Raw genomic sequence first — 22,158 nt, 5'->3', positions numbered from 1 at the left:
GACTCCTCTCTTTGGCAGGAAAATGGATGTATGTTTTTTTGTGACTAGGCGCTGACCTAACATAATCGCATGGTGTGCTTTCTCCGTAAAGCCTTTTTGAAATCTGACACGATGGCTAGATTAACAAGAAGTTAAGCTTCAATTTGGTGTGTTGCACTTGTGAATGTATGAAAGTTAAATATTTGTAATAATTTTTGGGAATTTGGCGCTCTGCCATTTCACCGGATGTTGTCAAATCGATCCCTTTAACGGGATTTGAGCCATAAGAAGTTTTAAGAAGAAAAGAAATTCCCAAAATTAACTTTTAACAAGGCACACCTGTTAATTGAAAAGCATTCCAGGTGACTGCCTCATGAAGCTGGTTGAGAGAATGCCAAGAGTGTGCAAAGCTGTGGCAAAGGTTGGCTACTTTGAAGAATTTAAAATATAAAATATATTTTGATTTGTTTAACACATTTTTGGTTACTACATGATTCCATATGTGTTATTTTATAGTTTTGATGTCTTCAGTATTATTCTACAATATAGAAAATAGTAATAATAAAGAAAAACCCTGGAATGAGTAGGTGTGTCCAAATTTTTGACTGGTACTGTATATCCATTGATTCTTAAAGAATATAACTTAGAAATGCCTCATGGTCATATTTCAACTGTCACACTCCATGAGAACCCAAAATGTAAGTTTATCTTTGTAAATGTAAACAAACACTGTATAGCCTCATAACATGTTTAAAACAATCATTTTGATATCATGGATGGTCAGTCCTTGCATCCATAGCTCTGTCTATTCATCTGAGAGTTGTTGCATTTCTCCAGTCCTATCAACACTTTAAATGCCGCATTTATATTTTTGTTCAGTGTAGGTAAGATGACAGATTCCTAACACTGATCTGAATAAAAGGCATGGAAAGTCACATCAATTTCTATTGACAATGCACTCTAAGCAGGATGATGGGAAAGTAAACACTAGTGCTTAAAATCTGAACACAGGAGATATAGGTGTTCTCCTGGTTGGAATGTGACTGGAAAAAGCTGACTGTCATGTTTAATCTTGCATACTAAACAACCTGTGTTTAAGGTGAGAACATTAATTGTCAAATCTAAATGCCTTATGTTTAAGTTTTAAACACTGACATTTAGTTTATAGGTAAACCTGTCACATGTTTCATGGCTTTACAGTTAGGCTATGGAAGATGTTTGGTCTGTGACCTTTACCATTTATTGATTTCAAACGTTTTTGTTGCCCTTTACAAGACAGCCTTGATTCAGATAGCTTTGCTGCTAATAATATGTATTTTGTAAAGTTGGGGGTTGGGTCTGTATATGTAATGTGTTTTTTTTCGCCATATTGTAGACGTGTGATGAAAATGGTTAATTTCACTGACAATGACATGACAGACTGTTTCTATTGTTCAGTTGAGACGTTTGACGTTGGCGGTATTCAATGTTTGCCACAACTAGGGAGCAGAATTTATTTAAACGTTGATGATAAAATAATTGGTATCCCCTTCACATCAGTGCCTGCATTTCCAAAACGTAAAATAACTCCACATACCGAGTTACTTTTTTGGTGATTTTTATTTTCTTGATGTTGAAATCACATTCAATTAAATGAAATTGTTCAACAGTTTGAATGCCCCTGGACGCCGATGTTTAAGGTGTATTTGAGCAGCGCATTGAGCACTGATCTGCATAGATGTACTGGTGCTGTGCCTCTTCTCTCTGCCTCTTTACCCCCAAACTGGCACAAGCCTGACTCGCGCCCCTCCCCCTCCTTTTGAATCGTGCGTTTTGATGAATGGATGGACGGCTGCGGTACGTGTGTGTTGAATAGTCTCAGAGGACATGGGAGGATAAAGGCTGGATAAGTGTGGTGTGGCTCTGTGTAATCTGCATAATGGCTAGGGACCGTCAAGGACGGGACAAGTGGTCTGGGGGGGACTCCGCAATGGGGGAGGCTGACATCTGCCGCTGTGCTCCTCAGAGACTCCCGGTGGATCATGTTGCCGGGCCTTTCTATTGACGGCTGGACTGCTGCCATCTGCGTCCTAACTGACGCATAATGACCGCTCGGGGCCTTTATAAAGACCGAGACAAACGACAGAGGGCCAGTGTGGGGACAAGTACCGCAGAGCGAATAGAGCGCACTACGATTACACACGCCTCTTTCCAATTCCTGGCCTCGACTTTAACAGCAAAATCTTATTGAGGTTGTTTATAACGCGTCGTGTGTGCTTCCTGACAGTCACCATGCCAAAGGGTTTCCTTATAAAACGTTCTAAAAAGGCTGGTCCTGTTTCATACAGGATACGCGAGGAGGACTTGGCGCTGGACGCCAACTGTTCTTCGCTGGTCGAGAATGCCCCGGCTCATGCACTGCCTTCCGTGTGCCACAACTTTATCAGAGTTCCCAGCCGGGGTATTTTCGGTGGAATTCCAGAGTCTCACTGTCCGCCTTCACTCAGCCCGACCCGGCCTGACAGCGAGGGATATCAATACACACCCGTGGACGCCGCTCATCAAATGCTAAGCTCTCTTTCTCCTGCTCCAGCAAATACCTTCCCCGAGGCAAATTTGGGAAGCTTCACCATTGATGGTTCCCCAGTGTCGTCGTCTCTTCAGGAGATGACCACCAGACTGGACACCATGTGCGGGAATGCTAAATATGCAGCAGTGAAGCGGCCTGCCTCCTCCAACGCTAAATCTTCCCATACTAACTCCAAAAAGCGCAAGTCCTCAAGCTCCCAAAACCAAGAGAAGAGGTCCAGCCTCCGGGATGAGGTAACCACATCTCCCGTCCTCGGACTGCGCATTACAGAGGAGGCAGAGGATGAGGTGAAGCAGCGCTCCAACACCAGCAGTCCGCTTGGAGAATTCATCTGTCAGCTTTGCAAGGAGCGGTATGCAGACCCTCTCACTTTGGCCTTCCACAAGTGCTCTCGCATCGTCCGAGTCGAATATCGCTGCGACGAGTGTGACAAAGTTTTTAGTTGTCCCGCTAACCTGGCCTCCCACCGACGTTGGCACAAGCCAATGGGTTTTCAAGTGGAGAGAGTCTCATCACAGAGAGAGGAGAGCCGGCCTGACATACCAACAGCCTCCCCGCCACCCTCAGACTCGGGCTCTGATGAAGAAATGATGTTCAGCTGCCCACAGTGCTCAAAGAAATTCAGAAAACAAGCGTACCTGAGGAAACACTTGGCCTTGCACAATAGGAAAGCAGCTAGTCATCCTCAGAATCAGTCTCATTCGGCCAAAGTCTCCGACCAACAACACAGCAACCTGCACGAGTCCGGCCCAGAAACACCCGAGCCCTTCTCCAAATACGCAGGGACTGAGTGCATCACAAAGGTGACAGGAGAGGTGTTTCCGTGTCGATTCTGTAGTGAAAGTGTATTCTCCTCCTCTGGCCTCACCAGACACATAAACAAATATCACCCAACGGAGAGCAGACAGGTCATCGTTTTGTCTCAAACGATTTAATAACCTCAGACTGTTTGCTTCGGCATTATGACTGAATTCCATGTTTGGACAGAGTTATTGTAAACAATTGTTGTGAAATCAGAAATGTTTCTCCTGAATAGTAGGCTATAGTTTTGTGTAAATTAGTTTTGTTTTCTACAAAGTTATATTTATCTATCTATCTAATCAATTATTTATTTGATATTTATTTATTTGTTTATTTAATAATGTATGTGTTTGTTTATTTATCTGCCCACATTTGTATTAATCGTTTTGCCTTTGACTGTGATGATTTGCGTAATGACAAAAAAGCAATTTCGCATTGCCTCTAATTACCTCTGACCAAATGAATGTAATATTTTTCGTTGAAACAATATTACCATGCCAACTTCTTCCGAAAATAATAAAGGGAGTATAAATCTACTATGCAATTGTGTATTTATTGTAGAAAATTTGTCATGGTGTTTTTACTTTTTGTTAGGTTAGATCCATTTTCTGTAACATCCATTTACCATACATACCATATAATCTCCAACACCAATTCTAAAAGTATTCTCTTTATTTAGAGCAAATAGGCTATTAAAAAACATGGACTATTCCATGTACCCATTTGATGTAGAATAGTCCTTATCGAAAATACATTTTTCCAACTTTACGCATCGACCTTGACAGTGGTCATTAGGTCCAACTTCAGGCGAAGGGTGCAGTAGGACTGTTTTCCAACTCCAGTCCTCGAGTACCCCCAACAGCACACATTTTGGTTGTTGTCCCTGACAAACTCACCTGATTCAACTCATTGAGGGCTTGATGATAAGTTGACAAGTTGAATTAGGTGTCCAGGGTCACATCAAAAATGTGTACTGTTGGGGGTACTCCGTGACTGCCGGAAGTAGGATAACGGTTATCAGTCTTAAATTCCACAGACAGGATGTTGTTTTCGAATTCTTACGGGTAAAAGAAAAATCCGAAATAACAATTTTGCCTAAATTTACGAAATTATGCACGTATCGTTGTTTACATAAAACGTAGTGAATAGCCTATTTAAAAAAATATTCGTGTCACCTTTATTTATACAGGTAAGTCAGTTAAGAACGTTCTTATTTACAATGACGACCTACATTTCAAAATGTAACCATATTACTATTTCAAAATGTGTTAGAAATTGGACAAAATACAAGTAGGCTACGCCCTGTTTTTTCACCACTATTCCAAAATAAATTTAAATGGTTCAAATTGAAATGGCTTATTATAACAAGCCAAGGAAGAGTCCTTCATTCATTTTTGACGCAAGAGATCCTCTCACATCAAATGGAAACAATTGTTGTAAGCTACACTGTTATCATCCCGCACCCTTGCGGAGAGAGAAAAAGCGAAAAAGAATAGCACAGTAGACTAGAATAGAATGGATGGAATAGAATGGTCAAGGAAGCGTTGAGAATAAAGAAGTCCTTATGACGCACAGATGTATTCCAGTGGCATTCTGTACCATTCCTCCATGCCGAACCGAAGTTTTTTCTTTTCCAGAGACAATCCGGTAAATACTTAGCGACTTGTTTGTATTGATGGATATTTGACAGATGCCTTAATTAGAAGTGTTTGTAGCTAATGACACTGGGAATTGTTGTGAAGATAAAGTAGTGATGGCATGTAGTAATGTTCCCTTGGAAAACTAAAGTTCCTCAAAGTCTAACAATACAATAAATCATTGTGCTGCCATCAGAAAGTGCTCAAGGTTCTCCACTATGACCATTTTGGTGGTCAGTAGCTTTACAGGTTGTTACAATAAGAGATACAGGTTTGATGTTACATGTTTTCATTATACTTCTCTGGTACTCTTCTCTGCAGTGTGTGTGTGTTTAGCCTGGAGTGCAAGATGGAAAATCGACCATCATACAGGCAGACAGTGGCTGGAAAGGGTAAGACCCAACGTTTTACTTTTACATGGAAGAATGACTCCAGAATCCAATATTTATAATCCACACTGTCATCAAATCTCTCTGTACTTCTGTGTATTTGTATGTCTATGAGCATCATCATTCATTATCTATTATGCAGGCTCAACCAGCCACCACAAGTCATCTGTAGCCGCCAAGCAACCACACAAGAAGCGAGTGTTCTCAACATGTGCGGCCTTAGATGGTGAAATGTTGAAGAGGCTCATCCAAAAAGGTATGTGAAGTATGGTATACTGACGACTATCGTCATAGGGGCAAACTGTTCCGGAAAAGTTACAACTCACAACGGCCACTTTAATTATGTGTGTGCCAGAGGAGGCTGGTGGGAGGAGCTATAGGAGAACAGACACATTGTAATGGCTGCAATGGAATAAATAGAAGAGTCAAACATGTTTGATGTGTTTGAAACCATTCAACCAATTCCGTTCCAGTCATTACCACGAGACCATCCTCCCCAGTTAAGGTGCCACCAACCTCCTGTGGTGTGTGCATCCACCCCTCCCTCCATCTCTCCCCCTTCTCCTCTCTCTCTTTCTCTCAGATGAGCAGCGGAGGATCCAGGAGCAGCGAAACTCTAGAAAAGGTTGGCTGAGGGCATGGGGTGCTCTGCAGGACTGGATGCATCAGCTGTTCAGGATCATTGTGGCCTTCACAGAAGACTCCATGTTTGACAAGTTCATCCTGTTTGTGGTGGTGCTCAACACAGGGACCCTGGTGGCCCAGACATTTGAAAGTGTGACTGTGAGAGGAGGTGTGAGAAACAGGGAAAATACATTGACTTTTTAAAATCTACTTTTAGTAAGTTCTCTATTCTCCTGCATAAAGAGCTCATGCATGGGTTGAAGTGTGTTAATGACATCTGTTTTGTTTCCCAATGCTAGGGTGGTTCTTCTCAGCTTTGGATTCGGCTTTTCTGGCAATCTATTTAATGGAATGTGTGCTGAAATTGCTTGTCTGGGGTCGACTCTACTTCAAAAACCCCTGGAATGACCTGGGTAGGTAGCTGCTTGCATTGGCTTGGGATCAGTCTCCCACTGTTTCATCTCATTTCTATTTTTCCCCTCTGTTCTCTGCCTGTCTCAGACTTTCTCATCATTACGATGAGCCTCATTGACTTCCTACTGCCACTCATTGAGTCTACAGGGAACTTCAGTGGAGGTCAGGCATCCACAATCTTCCGCATCCTCAAGCTCTTCAAAGGGGTCCGGGCCATCCGAGCGTTCCGGGTCTTGCATACCATCCGGTAGGATACATGAGGGTTTTTCAGCATTAACTCATTATTCAGACCGACCACCCCTCTGTTTGATTTCCTTTGACAGCACTTCAATGGATGAACTCTGACACCCCAAGTACATAACCTTTATTAATACATCAACATCTAATATCTTTCATCATGGTTCAGTAACATGTCATCCTTTCCTTGACAGCTTTCTCCAAAATTTCCAGTCCATCGTGTCCACCTGTCTCCAGTCTCTCCAGTCCATGGGGGCCATCATCATCCTCATGTTCACATTCCTCTTCATGTTTGCTGTCATTTTCCGAGAGATGTTCAATGAGTCTGACCCGCATCGCTTTGGCACCATGTTTCGGACAATTTTCACTCTGTTCCAGCTGCTCACGCTGGATGACTGGGCTTTCATCTACTCTACCAGCCGAGACAACGGTGAGGGAGGGAACACTACAGTGTGTGTGTCATGCATGGTCTAGAAGTTGGGCATCATCAATCATGTAACTATTTGTGGTCAAGACTTTAACTTTCTATAAATGACAGGTGCACCTCATATTATCATCTTCCTTGTCCTGTACATTGTGGTGGAATACTTCACTTTCCTCAAGTGAGTAGGCTTGATGTTGCAACTAAGACACTACAATGCATGTCTGATACTCCTACTATGTTCTTCAAGAGCAAACACCCTTTTTATTATACATTGTAATTTTCTCTACATAGTCTATTCATTGCTGTCCTTGTCGACAACTTCCAGATGACAATCAAGAGACGGATGGCGTCAAAGATCCAAAAGGTATTCCGACCATGACAAACAATAAGGCAAAAAAGACAGACACTGGAGTAGATTTTGCTGAACATACCACTGCATTCTTTTCTACTTTAGTTCCAGGATGTATATGAGAGCGAGATGCAGTCAATGAAGAAGTTAGGTTGGTTGGTCGGTCGGTCGGTCCTACATTTTTCAAAAGGCTCCACATGTACTTGTGGGTGAGGCAAAATACAAACAATAAGCAGCAGAAAGACAGGACTGAACCAGTCTCCTCTCCTCCTGTCTGTAGAGCCCCAGCCCATTGAACCACAGACTGATGAGGAGTTCTATGAAGAGGCCCTCAAATTGACCTATAGTGAAAATAAGTATGGAAAGAGGTAAGAAACTATGTCTAACACGAAACAGGAGAAAAAACAGCTGTCAATTTGGTTCACAATGCAAACAGAAAAGCCTGTTTTGCCAAGCCATTTTACAAACTAGTCTATGTGCTGTAGTTGCATTCTAACAAGAGCCCCAACATGACTGGTCCATAGGGAAATAGAGCTGATCACCAGCTACCTCAGACTGCTGGCATCCATAGATCAGAACCAGCAGACGTTTCGCTCCCAGGGCTGTGTTCTGGAGCGCCTCATTGACACCTTCTTTGAGGTGAGAGCATTTCTCTCTGTAGACATTCTCTCTGTAGACAGAAACTTCTGGAGCGGAGTACAATATAGCTCTATTTTACTTACAGTTGAAGTCGGAAGTTTACATACACTTAGGTTGGAGTCATTAAAACTCGTTTTTCAACCACTCCACACATTTCTTGTTAACAAACTATAGTTTTGGCAAGTTGGTTAGGACATCTACTTTGTGCATGACACAAGTAATTTTTCCAACAATTGTTTACAGATGATTTCACTTATAATTCACTGTATCACAATTCCAGTGGGTCAGAAGTTTACATTCACTAAGTTGACTGTGCCTTTAAACAGCTTGGAAAATTCCAGAAAATGTAATGGCTTTAGAAGCTTCTGATAGGCTAATTGACATAATTTGAGTCAATTGGAGGTGTACCTGTGGATGTATTTCAAGGCCTACCTTCAAACTCAGTGTGTTTTTGCTTGACATCATGGGAAAAGAAATTGTAGACCTCCACAAGTCTGGTTCATCCTTGGCAGCAATTTCCAAACGCCTGAAGGTACCACGTTCATCTGTACAAACAATAGTACACAAGTATAAACACCATGGGACCACGCAGCCATCATACCGCTCAGGAAGGAGACGCGTTCCGTCTCCTAGAGATGAACGTACTTTGGTGCGAAAAGTGCAAATCAATCCCAGAACAACAGCAAAGGACCTTGTGAAGATGCTAAAGGAAACAGGTACAAAAGTATCGATATCCACAGTAAAACGAGTCCAATATCGACATAACCTGAAAGGCCGCTCAGCAAGGAAGAAGCCACTGCTCCAAAACCGCCATTAAAAAAGCCAGACTACGGTTTGCAACTGCACATGGGGACAAAGATCACACTTTTTGGAGAAATGTCCTCTGGTCTGATGAAACAAATATAGAACTGTTTGGCCGTAATGACCATTGTTATGTTTGGAGGAAAAGGGGGGATGCTTGCCAGCTGAAGAACACCATCCCAACCATGAAGCACGGGTGTGGCAGCATCATGTTGTGGGGGTGCTTTGCTGCAGGAAGGACTGGTGCACTTCACAAAACAGATGGCATCATGAGGAAGGGAAATTATGCGGATATATTGAAGCAAAATCTCAAGACATCAGTCAGGAAGTTAAAGCTTGGTCGCAAATGGGTCTTCCAAATGAACAATGTCCCCAAGCATACTTCCAAAGTTGTGGCAAAATGGCAACAAAGTCAAGGTATTAGAGTGGCCATCACAAAGCTCTGACCTCAATCCTATAGAAAATGTGTGGGCAGAATTTAAAAAGCGTGTGCGAGCAAGGAGGCCTACAAACCTGACTCCGTTACACCAGTTCTGTCAGGAGGAATGGGCCAAAATTCACCCAACTTATTGTGGGAAGCTTGTGGAAGGCTACCCTAAACATTTGACCCAAGTTCAACAATTTAAAGGCAATGCTACCAAATACTAATTGAGTGTATGTAAACTTCTGACCCCCTGAGAATGTGATGAAAGAAATAAAAGATGAAATAAATCATTCTCTCTACTATTATTCTGACATTTCACATTCTTAAAATAAAGTGGTGATCCTAACTGACCTAAGACAGGGAATTTTTACTAGGATTAAATGATAGGAATTGTGAAAAACTGAGTTTAAATGTATTTGGCTAAGGTGTATGTAAACTTCAGACTTCAACTGTACATATAAATTAATGTCTGCTGCCTAAGGCTGCGTGTACACAGGCAGCCCAATTCTGATATTTTTACCAGGAAATTGGTCTCTTGACCAATCAGATCAGCTCTTTTGCAACTAATTCGGCAAAATATCAGAATTGGGCTTCCTGTGTAACTGCAGCCATAGATACCTGGAAATGTGTAAACACCCAAGGAATAAGGCTTCTGATTCAGCTCCTAAACCGTTGTATTGATGTCCTTTTCAGGCAACAGAGGACGACAGTCAGGGGAATGACCACGAATAGGGGAAATAAGAAGGGTCAAACTTAGTAAAGAAACCCTTATTTCTTTCTCCAGATCAGTGATGGCAACTCAGATTTTATCCTTTGAGAACTCATTAAAGTCATGAAACCCAGTAAAAGTGTCCTAGTTTATTAGATATGTGTAAATCCAGCTTCTTAGGCTTTTTTTTATATAAAGCTCATGTTTGTTAGATTTATAGCCTCTCAGTGTTGCCGAAAATGTGAACTTTCTCTTTTAATCACCCATTCCCCCACTCTAAACCACACACTGTTCAGATAATACAAAAGAGAAACCAAATCAATGTTGAATTTGCACTTAAATATAAAAGGGAAATAACTAAATATTAGCAACAACACAAAAACAAAGTATGAATCACTTGTTCCAAATACACAAATGTACAGTAAATAGTAATTAAATTAAATGACACACACAGTGCCAAACATGTTAATTTACATTCAAGTTTAAAAAAAAAAGGACAGAACTGTACATGTATCCACATTTACATTCTTGTAACAGTTCGACATGGCTTATTTTCTGTACTGAGCATCCCCGCACATTACATTTGACATACAGAAATGCTTCACCACTTTAAAAATCATTTATAAAACAGGATGGTGTATATACAATTACAAGCACAGTTAGATCTGTAGTTCTCATTGTGTGTTGGATCAATGAAACTGGACGTGTAGTCAAAATCCAGGATTACATCCAAAACAATAACGGAATGATTTTCACTAACATGAGCACATATTCTAACATATTCATATTCTAGTCCAAGAGTGCCTTCAACAGAGTGCGCCAGGAAGGTGAAGAAACCGAGGGTAGGAGCCCTCAATCTGAAATTATGACCATTCCCACTATGAGACTAAGAAAATGTATATACTTGTGTCAAAGACAGAACAGTGAGATGAAACATGGGTAATAAACAGTTCTTGTTCATTTTTAAATCTTCAACAAAAAAGGGTCCGATGACGATTAGGGGGAAGAAAAAATAAATCTATTGAAGCTCCCTCTGAGGAGACCTGTGGTGCTCTCCATCCTGATTGCTTCAGGAAAGTCTGTGGTAAGAGGGAGTGTGGCCAGGAGAACCAAACAGGGTTCTACCACTTGCCCCTCTTGCTCCAGTCCTTGGGGGTGAAGTGAAGGCATTTGGGGTCGATGGGCAGATGACGCTTCTGCATTGCTCTCTCATGCCCCTCCACTATGTCCTCTGAAAGAGTCAGAATATACTGGCCCTGAGAAACCATAGGGAGAGAAGAGGTTCAAATATGCTGATCAAGATTGTTCCCTTAACAGCTAAAAGTACAGTGCTGAAGTGCTGTCCCCTGCACTCTAGTATCGCTCACCTTATAGTAGTTTATTAGGTTTAGGTACTGAAGTGTAGATATGACATCCTCTTTCTTCACACTGGTGATCTCGCTGATCTCACTGGAAATATACAAGACAATGTGATATTAGGTTACAGAAGCAACTTGAGCTATAAAAGAAAACAATCAGAGAATAACAGGACAGAGTCATACTTGATTGTGATCTGAGGCCTCTCCCCGTTGTCAGGCTTGAGGTCCATGAGGATCTCCAGGATGGTCTGGGACCAGTAGGAGCGGTAGGAGAGCAGCCCCAGGTCAGACAGAGGCTTCTCTGGTGTGCCCGTCTTCCCCTCTACCTTAGACAGCTCATAACCTGAAGACCAACAGAAACAAGACCCTTAGTTATGGCATACCGAATGGCCACATTTCAACACTCCCACATATCATTTTGACACGGAGGTAGAAGTACAATGGTTGTACACATTTACACCGAGATCCAATATTTAAAGTCAGTTATGTCACTTACTGAACTCAATGAGCAATTTGCCATAGCCTCTCCTCTGGTAGGGAGGTAAGGTGAGGATACAAGCCACGTTGTAATCTTCCGTCGACTCTTTCTCCTGCGCACAGAAAGCAAGGATAAGTCAGCTGCAAAACGCTTATGTATTTTCAACATGTCTAAGGAATTATTTCATAGGATTATTGCTGATGTGAGCAGTGGATGTTTACCTGCTAATACCAGGATATAAGGGGAGTTCAGTGTACCTTGGAGAAGTAGCCCACTATGTGGAAGCCCTTGGAGTCGTACTCTGTCATGACGTAGAAGAGGAAGGGGTCTGTGTCATAGTACAGCGTCTTGTGGTCCAGGAAACACTTGGCCAGTAAACACAGGTTCTGAGAGTATGTCTGGAAAACATGGGAGAAATGAGTTGTGAAGCGAGAATCTCAATGAAACTCAGAATAATGAGGTGTGACCATGCAGCTGGGAGGATCATGGACTTTACTCACTTTGTTTTTTCTGCCATCTATTTCAAAAAAGGAGATGGTGCCCTTGCGGTAGATCTCATTGCCAGGGGGATGCCGAAGATTACACTTGGTCTAAATGAGAGAGCAGGCGAATAATATGGGATCACATGCACAAACATGGTGGATCTGTATCCAAGCCCCTAGTGGACATATACACAGAGTATACCAAACATTAGGAACACGTTTCTAATGTTGAGTTGTGCCCCCTTTTTCCCTCAGAACAGCCTCAATTTGTCAGGGGATGGACTCTACAAGGTGTCAAGTGGATGCTGGCCCATGTTGACGCCAATGCTTAGTTGTGCCAAGTTGGCTGGAGGACCACAGTTGTGCCAAGTTGGCTGGAGGACCATTCTTGATACACACAGGAAACTGTTGAGCGTGAAAACCCCACCAGCGTTGCAGTTCTTGACGCAAACCGGTGCGCCTGGGGCCTACTACCATACATCGTTCAAAGGCACTTACATTTTTTTTGTCTAGCCCATTCACCCTCTGAATGGCACACATACACAATCCATGTCTTAATAGTGTCAATGCTTAAAAATCCATCTTTAACCTGTCTCCTTCCCTTCATCTGCACTGATTGAAGTAGATTTAACAAGTGACATCAATAAGGGATCATACCTTTCACCTGGATTCACTTGATCAGTCTACATCATGGAAAGAACATTCATGTTTTGTATACTCAGTGTAGCTATATCCCTTAGCTCAGCCTAGCTGGTTGGTTGACCCCTGGTCTTCTGTAGCTCAAACAATACCATGACTGCACAGCAACCCTGTCTCTTGTGATGGTATTACACACATTACAGTGAGATATTCTTATGTAGCATCTCACCAGATGCCTCTGCAGACACTTAAGGCTCTTGAGGTACTTGAGGCAGAACTCGCAGAGGTAGAGAATAGGCAATGTGGTCAGTTCCTGTGGGTAGGGGGAGAAGTACCAGGGCTTCAGCCTGTGGCGGCCCAGTTCAATGCAGTCAATGTTCTTCATACGCGTGACAATGTCGTCATGGCTACGGTCCGACACCAGACTGCCGGTCATGCGAGGGGCAGAGGGGATGCCATCGGAGCTGTCCTGCGAGTCCTGACACAAAATAGTAGGAAAGGGAAGAGAACAATAGTATTCCATATCTGATGCATTGTGTTAGAACCTTGTCCAAACAAAAGCCAATAAATTCAAATGAAATAACTGATAAAAATAGGCAGTTTTTACAGCTAAACAAAGCCAGAAACTGAGAAATAGCTCTCATATGAAATAAAGATCTGATCGAAGGCCATAAACTTTCAAATAATTCCAGAAACAAAAGACACACAGGCAATGAGAAGGAAATGAGACGGACCTCTCCTGGCGGCAGATAGACGTTGGCACATCGAGGGCTGCTGTTATACTGGAAAACCTTAATTATCTAGCAGAAAAACAAGCAGATTAGAGGGCTTTTGGACACGGATTTAAGAGGGACGGAAAATAATTCACGTTTATACTAATTATACCAATTCAGGACAACTCAATGGTTAAAGGTCAACAGGGAGATTTCTTCATATATTATATTGACCTGTTCTTTCATTCCTTGTTAATTTGGGGAGGGATATCTTAACATTAAACAGAAAGGGGAAGGCAATAAATCACAATAATTGATAATAATAGTTCACACAGATAATTATGTAAAACCCAATTTTGCTTCCTCACACAATCACTACAATGCTGCAAGTAAAATTGTTGAAAATGTGCTTGTCCTGATGCCAACACAGGCTTCTGAAACAGATGACTGTCTAACTGAAACCATATAACCATGAAAGATAGACATATAGGTCAAGAACAGTAAGAGTCAACACTAGTCCAGTATCCCGGCTCAGACTTGTCAATGTAGTAAGGGCCCTAGCCCTACCTGGATATCTTCTTAGGGATCAAATCCCTTTAGCGGGATCGATTTGACAACATCCGGTGAAATTGCAGAGCGCCCAATTCAAATTAAATTACTATAAATATTTTACTTTCATGAAATCACAAGTGTAATACATCAAAATAAAGCTCAACTTGTTGTTAATCCAGCCGCCGTGTCAGATTTCAAAAAGGCTTTACAGCGAAAGCAAACCATGCGATTATCTGAGGACAGCGCCCCGCATACAAATGCGAAACAAATCATTTTCAACCAGGGAGTTGCGACACGAAAGTCAGAAATAGCGATATAATATGCCTTACCTTTGAAGATCTTCTTCTGTTGGCACTCCAAAAGGTCCCAGTTACATTACAAACGGTCCTTTTGTACGATAAAGTCCTTCTTTATATCCATAAAAACTCAGTTTAGCTGGCGCGCTTCAGTCAACAATCCACTTGGTTTCCCTCCTTCAAAATGCATACAAAATGAATCCCAAACGTTACCAATAAACTTATCCAAACAAGTCAATCAACGTTTATAATCAAACCTTAGGTACCCTAATACGCAAATAAACAATAAAAGACAGAATCGTTATTGTCTTTACCGGAGATAAATAACAAAGAACGCGCTTCTCTCCACACGCATTGGAAACACTACAGCCAAAATGGGAGCCAAAAACTTCAACTTCTCCCTCATTTTCCCAAAAAACTGCCTGAAACTCTTTCTAAAGACTGTTGCCATCTAGTGGAAGCCCTAGGAACTGCAATCGGGGAGGTTTTCGCCTTATTATAAATAGTGCCAGCCATTGAAATCAGTGGTAGGATGGGTGGGGGGGGGGGGGGGGTGTCCTCAGGGTTTTGCCTGCCATTTCAGTTCTGTTATACTCACAGACATTATTTTAACAGTTTTTAGAAACTTTGGAGTGTTTTCTATCAAAATCTACTAATTATATGCATATCCTAGCTTCTGGGCCTGAGTAGCAGGCAGTTTACTTTGGGCACCCTTTTCATCCGGACGTCAAAATACCTCCCCCCAACCCAAAGAGGATATGTGTTCCATACCTCATCGGTTCCCCCACAGTTGGGGGGCTGCTTCCTCTTCCTGCCTGGTTGATTGGGCATGGGGCGACGGGCAGTACCATTCTGGGAAGATTTGAAAAGAGGGGATAAGAAATCAACACACACACACACACTAATAGTGGGAGGCTAGAGATTGATCATTACAGAAGGGCAAAGTTATAAAATGTTGGTGTACCGTGGTGAGTGAGGTAAGCTGCTCGTGATCATCGTGGGCGTTGGATTTGAGGTTGAAAGTGTTGGTGTCCCTCACAGCAGGGTAAACTGACACCTGGGAGGCTTCAGCCAAACCTGGCAAGGATGGCACGGGGGTTGCCGGGGACACTTGTGTTGCCAGGGACACAGACTCTGCTTTCCTCTTCTGTATGAGGCGAAACATGGGCAGACATGAAGGAAAAAAAACGAATTCCGAGACATTGAATTAATCTCTTAAGATTATGTTGATGGAATTTCAAATGCCAACCACACCACAGGCATAACCAAGGTGTTATAGCCATGACATTACCAGTCATATTCTAGGGCCGGGGGGGAAAAAAACCCAGTCAACAATATCATTTATCATATACTCCAGAGGTGACAAACCTTTGAGTCAAAATGCAAGCCGAGATCACCACTCAGATTTTTTTTAAAGCCTATGCAACATGAACCAATTAAAAACAGTATAGGCCCAATTGCTTTCCCACTGCATATTGGCTATGCTTCATTTGCCCTACCAATGGTCTTCCCAGACCATTTTGAAATTATATTTAAACACTGGTAATAAATAGCTTAGTCTCACAAGTAACACAAGTTGAGCGAGCATAATAATTAGCTTTTTTTTTTTACTGGACTGATGGCCTGCATCTGATGTTCAGTCTGATGGGAGGGAGGGAGCAGCGGTGAGGTTGCCTTACCTGACTCACCTTCCCTCCCCTCTCCCTCCCTCCCTCCGCTGAGAAAAGGGACATGGTCTTCCAGCTGATGGCGATACTCAAGTCACACTGCATTATTTCTGCCTCATGCACCAATTAATGTTGTTACTCCTATGACCAGAGAAAGTGAAATATTCCACAATTTAAAAAAAGACAAGCCGCTAATAATAACGCAAGCTTATCTGAACACTTTACTATACTTATTCATTGCAGTTGCAGTGCTGGTTGTAGCATGAGTGGAAGTAGGGAGAACACGCATTATGGCTTATAAAAGTATCGACAGTGCTGAACAAGAACTCACTCAAAAACAGCAGCTCTTTGCTGTATTGGCCTCTCTTGTCAAGGTTTTAAAAGTTTTGAAATCTCACAGTATCAACTTTGCTGTGTGTTCGAGGCTTCTTTTTAGACTATGGCTCGAGGAAACTGTGTAGACATGATCTGAGTTATCTGTTTGGCCAGCGGTAGGCCTATAGGTACACTTGATTTTCTCTCTGAACCTACCCGGTAGACGGAGTTCTACCTTCGCTAGGGCTGCTGAATCAAGTGTACCTACTGCCATCAGTGCGAAACAAATTTTTTGAAATAGGAACGCAAGGCTCGATCGTTGTTTTTTTTACAGAAATGTTTGGTGATCGACTAGGAATGCATTGGAGATCAACCAGTCTGAGCACTGATCTACTCGCAAGATGTTTTTCCTTGATTTTAGATGTATACATCTGCAAGTTCAAAAATAGCTGGAGTGAGTCTAAATTTGGTTGTCGTTGCTATTCAAATTTAGCTATGAACCCATTCTGACTTTGTGGACAAAACAGTAGTTAATCATGGATCTGTGTAGAATGGGTAAGTTGAAGCTGTACCGGTGTGGGCAGGGTTTTGCCTCTGGAAGGAGCTGTGGCAGTCTGAAGGTTGAGATCAAGACTCTTCCTCTGAATTTGAACAGAAAAGAAGAGAGGAAGGGGATTAACTGACAGTCACAAAACTCCACAAGCATTGAATTGCGTTTTTCACCTGAACTAATCATGTTATCCATTAAATATTGTAATAGAAGCATAGACAGCATATATTCGAGCAGTTGAAAATAAACATGTGGTTTGCACATGCCTGAGAATTACTTTATAAGCCAGTGTATTAAAAAAATGAACACAAAGGTCAACACAACCATTATCGGAGTAAAAATACATCGTTTTTAAAAAACAAATTTAGGCCAAAACATTTGTAAATGCATGTATATATCATAAAACAGAAGAAATACATCCCCTGGTGCTTTATTTTCCACTTCTGTCTCCTCACAGAGCCAACACCAGAAATCTTGAATGAAGCCACTTGACGTTTCATTTTATAAGATCTTTGAAATAATTTATGAGGCACCAATTCTGCCATTTTCATTTAACAAAGGTCTATAAATAATTTCAACCCGTCTAATTTCAATAAATTATCATAGCTTCAAAAGACTATATACCAAATTATGGTATTCACAAAATAGGTTGTACTTTAGTGGACAGGTTTAAACAAGATAGCTGTCCAAAATCTCAGTATTAAGCACAACTGCAAAAAAAAACAAAAAAAACATCTAGGTTACAATGACAATGTTAGTTGTCAGAATCAGGGTACAATTCCCAGGACTGGGCTTAAGACACTACTGCCAAACCTGAACTTGTTGCTGCAGCACTTGAAAGTCTGGTATAGAAGTCTTGGTGGGTAGAGACTTCTGCTGGGCTTGCGGCTGGGGGGGCCGGCTGGGGGGATGTTGGGCACCAGTTCCGGCCGCTCTTACCACCTCTCTCTCTGGGGAGCTGGGCCGTGAACCCGGAAGCCCGTTCTTAGTAGGCGTTTTAGCCTCCTTCTTAGGGAACTGGAGCTTCTTCATGTCAAGCCTTTCCGGAGTAACCCACTCATCCAGACGCTTGTTGACTTTAAACACAAGCAGAGACACAAACACCTATACATCTAGTCAAATGTTTTCCAAATTGACATTTAGACATACATGTGCTTCTACTGTTAAGATCACTGATGGCAATGTCAGAACATTACAATTACATTCACTCTGAATTACATGAGGCATAGGCTACTCACAGTCAATATAGTGGACATAGTAGAGTTTTCTTCCAGGGATCTCTTTCACACTGAGAATTTCAGCCAGGGCTGCAAATAAAAACATCACACGACATGACAGATATCGATACCTATCCAAGCAATGAGCATCTTCGCGGTCCCAATTTATACATTCGGTAGGAAACTAGCTAGATAGCCAAGTACTCCATCTAGCTAACGTTAGTAACGTTATATTCTAAATACGAACAGCGCACACAACATGTGAATATAACGTTAGCTAGTTAACTAACTTCAGCATTCACACGCTATCAAAATACGTAGTTAGCGAACTAGCAAGCGTTCACACACAAGTAGAAAGCATTTTTAAATCCCCGTAAAACACAACCAGCGCATTTGTTTCCAATCTGCCACTAGCCGTAGCTAGCCGCTTGTGTTTTCAAACATTCAGCCATGACAGTTGTTTTATTATACAGCTAGCGTAGCGCTAGCTACCCTACTAGCGGTAGCCAAGAGACAACACTCACGCCACTCGTCTTCGTTTTCCTGATTTTTTCGGAGAACAGGGAGCCGACAACCCTCGATAACATCGACCTGTCGAAAGAAAATATATTGAAAATGTATATTAATGAAAGTCGAGGGCACACATCTACATATAAACGTTGTAATTGTATAACAATTTTGGATTATCGAGTACCCACCGACGAATCCGCCATTTTGGTCATCTGTGAACATAGAAGCGCGCAAGGAGTTATGGGGGAATGGACATAGATAGAGGACTCATCTTTGTATCTGTGCCGTTATCGAGATATATATTAATGGCGTCTTTTGGTAGGCTCTAACTCAGTCATGGTTCGTTAGACAAATCCTGTGTAGAAATTAATGGCGTTTTTGTAGTTTTATTTAAAAAATGACGAAAATAAGGTCTGTGTTAAACACAGGCGTAGGAGACGTTTTGTTCTATGAGATAATCTTAATCAACTAACATCACTTTTTTAGATTTTTAAACAGTATGTAATAAAACAAACACATGAACTACATACATCCATCATAATTCATAAAGGTCATGTTAACCTTTTATTTATATGTTTTTTATTTAACTTTTATTTAACTAGACAAGTCAGTTAAGAAAAAAATTCTTATTTACAATGAAGGCCTACCAAAAGGCCTCCTGTGGGGACAGGGGCTGGGATTAAAAATAAAAAATAAATAAAATGTAAATATAGGACAAAACACACATCATGGCAAGAGAGACAACACAACACTACATAAAGAGAGACCAAAGACAACAACACAGCATGGTAGCGACACAACATAACAACAACATGGTAGCAACACAACATGGTAGCAATACAAAACATGGTACTAACATTATTGGGCACAGACAACAGCACAAAGGGCAAGAAGGTAGAGACAACAATACATCACGCAAAGCAGCCACAACTGTCAGTAAGAGTGTCCATGATTGAGTCTTTGAATGAAGAGATTGAGATAAATCTGTCCAGTTTGAGTGTTTGTTGCAGCTCGTTCCAGTCGCTAGCTGCAGTGAACTGAAAAGAGGAGGGACCCAGGGATGTTTGTGCTTTGGGGACTTTTAACAGAATGTGACTGGCAGAGCAGGTGTTGTATGTGGAGGATGAGGGCTGCAGTAGATATCTCAGATAGGGGGGAGTGAGGCCTAAGAGGGTTTTATAAATAAGCATCAACCAGTGGGTCTTGCGACAGGTTTACAGAGATGACCAGTTTACAGAGGAGTACAGAGTGCAGTGATATGTCCTATAAGGAGCATTGGTGGCAAATCTGATGGCCGAATGGTAAAGAACATTTAGCCGTTCGAGAGAACCATTACCTGCCCTTTCCTTACCTCTACAAATTATGTCTCTGTAATCTAGCATGGGTAGGATGGTAATCTGAATCGGGGTTAGTTTGGCAGCTGGGCTGAAAGAGAAGTGATTACGATAGAGGAAATCAAGTCTAGATATGTGCTGAGAGAAGGACAGTGTACCGTCTAGCCATACTCCGAAGTACTTGACTTTATACACTGCACTCTTTGAGAGAGGTAGTTAGCAAACCAGGCCAAAGACCACTCAGAGACACCAATACTCCTTAGCTGGCCCACAAGAATGGAATGGTCTACCATATCAAAAGATTGGGCCAAGTCAATAAAAATAGCAGCACAATATTGATTAGAATCAAGGGCAATGATGACATCATTGAGGACCTTTAAGGTTGCAATGACACATCCATAACCTGAGCGGAAACCAGATTGCATACCAGAGAGAATACTATAGACATCAAGCAAGCCAGTCAGTTGATTACTGACAAGTTTTTCCAAAACTTTTGATAAACAGGGCAAAATAGAAATAGGATCAGCTTGGTCTCCCCCTTTAAATAAGGTACGAACCGTGGCTGCCTTCCAAGCAATGGGAACCTCCCCAGAAAGGATAGACAGGTTAAAAAGGTCGGAGATAGGCTTGGTGATGATAGGGGCAGCAATCTTAAAGAAGAAAGGGTCTAAACCATCTGACCCAGATGTTTTTTTGGGGTCAAGTTTAAGGAGCTCCTTTAGCACCTCGGACTCAGTGACTGCCTGCAGGGAGAAACTTGGTTATGGGGCAGGGGAAAAAAGAGGGCGGAGCAGTGGGGATAGGCGCATTAGAAGTGGTGGGAGATGAGGAAATGTTGGATGTGCAGGGAGGCATGGCTGAGTCAAATAGGAAACCTGACTTAATGAAGTGGTGATTAAAGAGTTCAGACATGTGCTTCATGTCAGTAATAACAACATCATTAACATTAAGGGACATGGGCAGCTGTGAGGAGGAGGGTGTATTCTCCAGGTCTTTAACCGTTCTTCAGAACTTCTTGGGGTTAGACCCACAGAGAGAGAACTGCTCCTTAAAGTAACTAACTTTGGCCTTCCAGATAGCCTGAGTGCACTTATTTCTTATTTGCCTGAACAAGAGCCAGTCAACCTAAGTATGTGTGTGCCAAGCCTTTCGCCAAATGCAATTCTTGAGGTGGAGTAACTCTGCAAGATCACGGTCGAACCAGGGGCTGAACCTATTTTTAATCTTCATTTTCTTTATGGGGGCATGTTTGTTAACAATACCACTGAAAATATCAAAAAGAGGGGATCAAGCTGATTCTATACCTTTTTACAGAGGCCAGTTCATGAAGGAAGGCTTGCTCATTCAAGTTTTTTAGCAAGCGTCTATGACAACTGACAGATATTATCACAACTGAGCAAGAGGACAAGTACATTAGAGTGTCTAGTTTGAGAAACAGACGCCTCACAAGTCCTCAACTGGCAGCTTCATTGAATAGTATCCGCAAAACACCAGTTTCAATGTCAACAGTGAAGAGGCGACTCCGGGATGCCAGCCAGTTCTACATTAATGTGGAAGCTACCATTATTAGGAATAATCCTGAATTAATCGTGAATAATGATGAGTGAAAAAAATTACAGATGCACAAATACCATACCCCCAAAAATTCTGTCATGTCTTTGGGATAGAATATTTGAACTCACTCATCATTATTCACGATTCATTCAGGATTTTCCGTTAATGTAGAAGTGTTTAGAACAATATTCTATTCTTATTTACAATAAAAGTGACTCCAAAATGACACAATACGTTATTTACCATTCATTTCTATTGGGGACAAAATCAACTGAAACACAACCAAAACAAACAGCAAATGCATCTAACAAATGTGTAGTCACAAGCTTGATGTAGTCATTGTGTGTTATGAATATGTGACCAAATACTTAACTTTTCACTACTTTAATACACATATAAATGAGAACTTGTTCTCAACTAGCCTACCTGGTTAAATAAAGGTGAAATAAATAAATAAAAATAAGGGAATTTGTCCCAATACTTTTAGTCCACTAAAA

General features: G+C 41.7%; 3 protein-coding genes across 3 annotated transcripts; 2 read left to right on the top strand and 1 right to left on the bottom strand.

Moving 5' to 3' along the window:
• Positions 1-1,636: 1,636 nt before the first annotated feature.
• On the top strand, positions 1,637-3,885 carry LOC106563453 (insulinoma-associated protein 1a-like). The gene has a single exon (XM_045690401.2). The coding sequence runs from the start codon at positions 2,251-2,253 to the stop codon at positions 3,481-3,483; it is 1,233 nt and encodes a 410-aa protein (XP_045546357.2). The 5' UTR covers positions 1,637-2,250; the 3' UTR covers positions 3,484-3,885.
• A 449-nt stretch (positions 3,886-4,334) lies between these two features.
• On the top strand, positions 4,335-10,411 carry LOC106563455 (cation channel sperm-associated protein 1). Its single transcript, XM_014129061.3, has 13 exons — positions 4,335-4,538; positions 5,308-5,378; positions 5,518-5,631; positions 5,959-6,168; positions 6,299-6,412; positions 6,501-6,660; positions 6,845-7,080; positions 7,189-7,252; positions 7,366-7,438; positions 7,529-7,574; positions 7,704-7,791; positions 7,948-8,062; positions 9,981-10,411. Exons 2-13 carry the CDS (start codon positions 5,336-5,338, stop codon positions 10,017-10,019), a joined length of 1,302 nt encoding a protein of 433 aa, XP_013984536.3. The 5' UTR covers positions 4,335-4,538; positions 5,308-5,335; the 3' UTR covers positions 10,020-10,411.
• LOC106563454 (histone acetyltransferase KAT5) lies at positions 10,131-19,100 on the bottom strand. The gene is made up of 15 exons (XM_014129056.3): positions 18,962-19,100; positions 18,788-18,854; positions 18,285-18,353; positions 17,860-18,122; positions 17,069-17,137; positions 15,479-15,661; positions 15,286-15,366; positions 13,688-13,753; positions 13,183-13,431; positions 12,333-12,422; positions 12,090-12,230; positions 11,851-11,944; positions 11,538-11,697; positions 11,364-11,445; positions 10,131-11,252 (listed from the first exon to the last, which is right to left on the bottom strand). Exons 1-15 carry the CDS (start codon positions 18,983-18,985, stop codon positions 11,118-11,120), a joined length of 1,773 nt encoding a protein of 590 aa, XP_013984531.1. The 5' UTR covers positions 18,986-19,100; the 3' UTR covers positions 10,131-11,117.
• Positions 19,101-22,158: the final 3,058 nt, after the last annotated feature.

This window comes from Salmo salar, chromosome 11 (genome assembly GCF_965601325.2).
Source record: "Salmo salar chromosome 11, fSalSal1, whole genome shotgun sequence".
In the NCBI taxonomy this organism is placed as follows: domain Eukaryota; kingdom Metazoa; phylum Chordata; class Actinopteri; order Salmoniformes; family Salmonidae; genus Salmo; species Salmo salar.
The sequence above is the reverse complement of the archived record's forward strand: the minus strand, read 5'-3'. Positions and strand labels throughout refer to the sequence as shown.

Excerpts from the sequence above, each read along its gene's own strand:
- LOC106563455 (XM_014129061.3), top strand. The coding sequence starts at position 5,336 with ATGGAAAATCGACCATCATACAGGCAGACAGTGGCTGGAAAGG. Across the intron at positions 5,632-5,958 it reads GAAGAGGCTCATCCAAAAAG|ATGAGCAGCGGAGGATCCAG; the intron begins GTATGTGAAGTA and ends TCTTTCTCTCAG. Across the intron at positions 6,661-6,844 it reads CGGGTCTTGCATACCATCCG|CTTTCTCCAAAATTTCCAGT; the intron begins GTAGGATACATG and ends TTTCCTTGACAG.
- LOC106563454 (XM_014129056.3), bottom strand. The coding sequence starts at position 18,985 with ATGACCAAAATGGCGGATTCGTCG. Across the intron at positions 15,662-17,068 it reads GCAAAACCCTGCCCACACCG|AAGAGGAAAGCAGAGTCTGT; the intron begins GTACAGCTTCAA and ends CGCCTCATACAG. Across the intron at positions 12,423-13,182 it reads AGTGTCTGCAGAGGCATCTG|ACCAAGTGTAATCTTCGGCA; the intron begins GTGAGATGCTAC and ends TCTCTCATTTAG.
- LOC106563453 (XM_045690401.2), top strand. The coding sequence starts at position 2,251 with ATGCCAAAGGGTTTCCTTATAAAACGTTCTAAAAAGGCTGGTCCTGTT.